The sequence below is a fragment of the Notothenia coriiceps genome, unplaced genomic scaffold, assembly GCF_000735185.1.
Source record: "Notothenia coriiceps isolate Sejong01 unplaced genomic scaffold, NC01 NC01_scaffold00026724, whole genome shotgun sequence".
Lineage (NCBI taxonomy): Eukaryota > Metazoa > Chordata > Actinopteri > Perciformes > Nototheniidae > Notothenia > Notothenia coriiceps.
This window is the reverse complement of record NW_011359425.1, coordinates 1-1,457: the sequence shown is the minus strand read 5'-3', so window position 1 is coordinate 1,457 and position 1,457 is coordinate 1. Positions and strand designations below refer to the sequence as shown.

Sequence of the window (1,457 nt, the reverse complement as noted above, 5' to 3'; positions counted from 1 at the left end):
GCGCCCCCCCTCACCTGAACGACCCCCCTCACCTGAGCTCGATGCAGCCTCTGCAGCTCTTCCCGTCTCCGCCTCCGCCCCCCCGGGACCCGCCTCCTTACCCCCTTCTCCTCCTCCCCCCCCCTCAGGAACAGCGCCTCCTTCAGGCTGAGGATCGACGGCTCCTGGGGGAGAAACATCCCCCCCGACGCCAGAGGGGGACATGAGGTGGTCCGTCTTTGAGGGGCGGGGGTCCTCAGGGAGCGCCTCTGAAACAGGAGAGACCAATTTACTGAGGGGGGGGAGTCGTACATGTTACAGAGTAAGGGGGGGGCATACCATGTTACAGAGTAAGGAGGGGGTCTTACAATGTTACAGAGTAAGGGGGGAATACCATGTTACATAGTAAGGGGGGAATATCATGTTACAGAGTAAGGGGGGGTTACCACGTTACAGAGTAAGGGGGGCGTACCATGTTACATAGTAAGGGGGGAATACCACGTTACAGAGTAAGGGGGGCGTACCATGTTACATAGTAAGGGGGGTGGTACCACGTTACAGAGTAAGGGGGGGTCTGTACCTTAATAGCGTATGCTCGTTTGAAGGCCAGAGCGTGTGGAACATACGGCGCATTCTCCTGGTTCTCCTGGATCTCCTTCACTGAGACCCTCTGGAGGTCGGAGGTCAGTTTGGACAGGTGTTTATCAATGACATCATCGCCTGTAGCTTTCTTCTGATTGGCTGAAGTCTTCTTCTGCTTCCTGTCAGCAGGAACAACTGTCCTCCTCTCCTCAGACTCCGCCCCCTCTGTCTCTGACCCCACGCCCTTATATGGCGGCAGATCTGGGGTAATGGCGTCAAACGAGCCCCGCCCCCTGGGAGCGGTTTCCGTGACAACGGCATGTGTGGCCGGGGACATTTCCTCATCAGGGGCGGAGCCATGTCTTGGGGGCAAGGTCTCAGACTGAGGCGTTCCACTTCCTGCTGCTGAAGACATGAATAACAATTACATAAAGTATTGATTTAACAACAATTCTATATGCAAGCACTCACCGTCACTCGACTCCTGTTCACTGCCTTCCTCTTCCTCTCTCAGGTGCTTCTTCACAGTTTCCCTCCATGGAGTTTTCTCTTCTGAAGTCCCACTGCTCCCCTCCTCCATCCCCGACTCTGAACTGAAAACAATGTTCACAATTTTGCAGTTGGGGTTTATTATTTTCTCCAGGCATTAATTACCTTCCATACTCACCTGGTTTTGTCCAACTCGTTTTTCAGGCTGAAATTGAAATGATGCAGCGACTCTTCCTCCTCTTCCTCTCTGGACCAACGGGGGGGCTCCTCCTCTTCGCTCCTCTCTCCCCCATCCCTCAGAAAAACAGCTGCAGACACACACACACAAGCACACACACACAGAAACACACACAGAAACACACACACACTGAAGCCCGCCGTATAAAGAGCAGCTCAGAGGCGACCAG

At 54.3% G+C, this 1,457-nt stretch overlaps 1 protein-coding gene across 1 annotated transcript; it reads right to left on the bottom strand.

The window, feature by feature from the left end:
• Positions 1–32: 32 nt before the first annotated feature.
• Positions 33–1,451, bottom strand: LOC104957318 (uncharacterized; the record flags this gene model as incomplete). Its single annotated transcript, XM_010784940.1, has 4 exons — positions 1,229–1,451; positions 1,033–1,154; positions 560–966; positions 33–248 (listed from the first exon to the last, which is right to left on the bottom strand). Coding segments are annotated over exons 2-4 (732 nt in total), but the record flags the coding sequence as incomplete, so codon positions are not given.
• Positions 1,452–1,457: the final 6 nt, after the last annotated feature.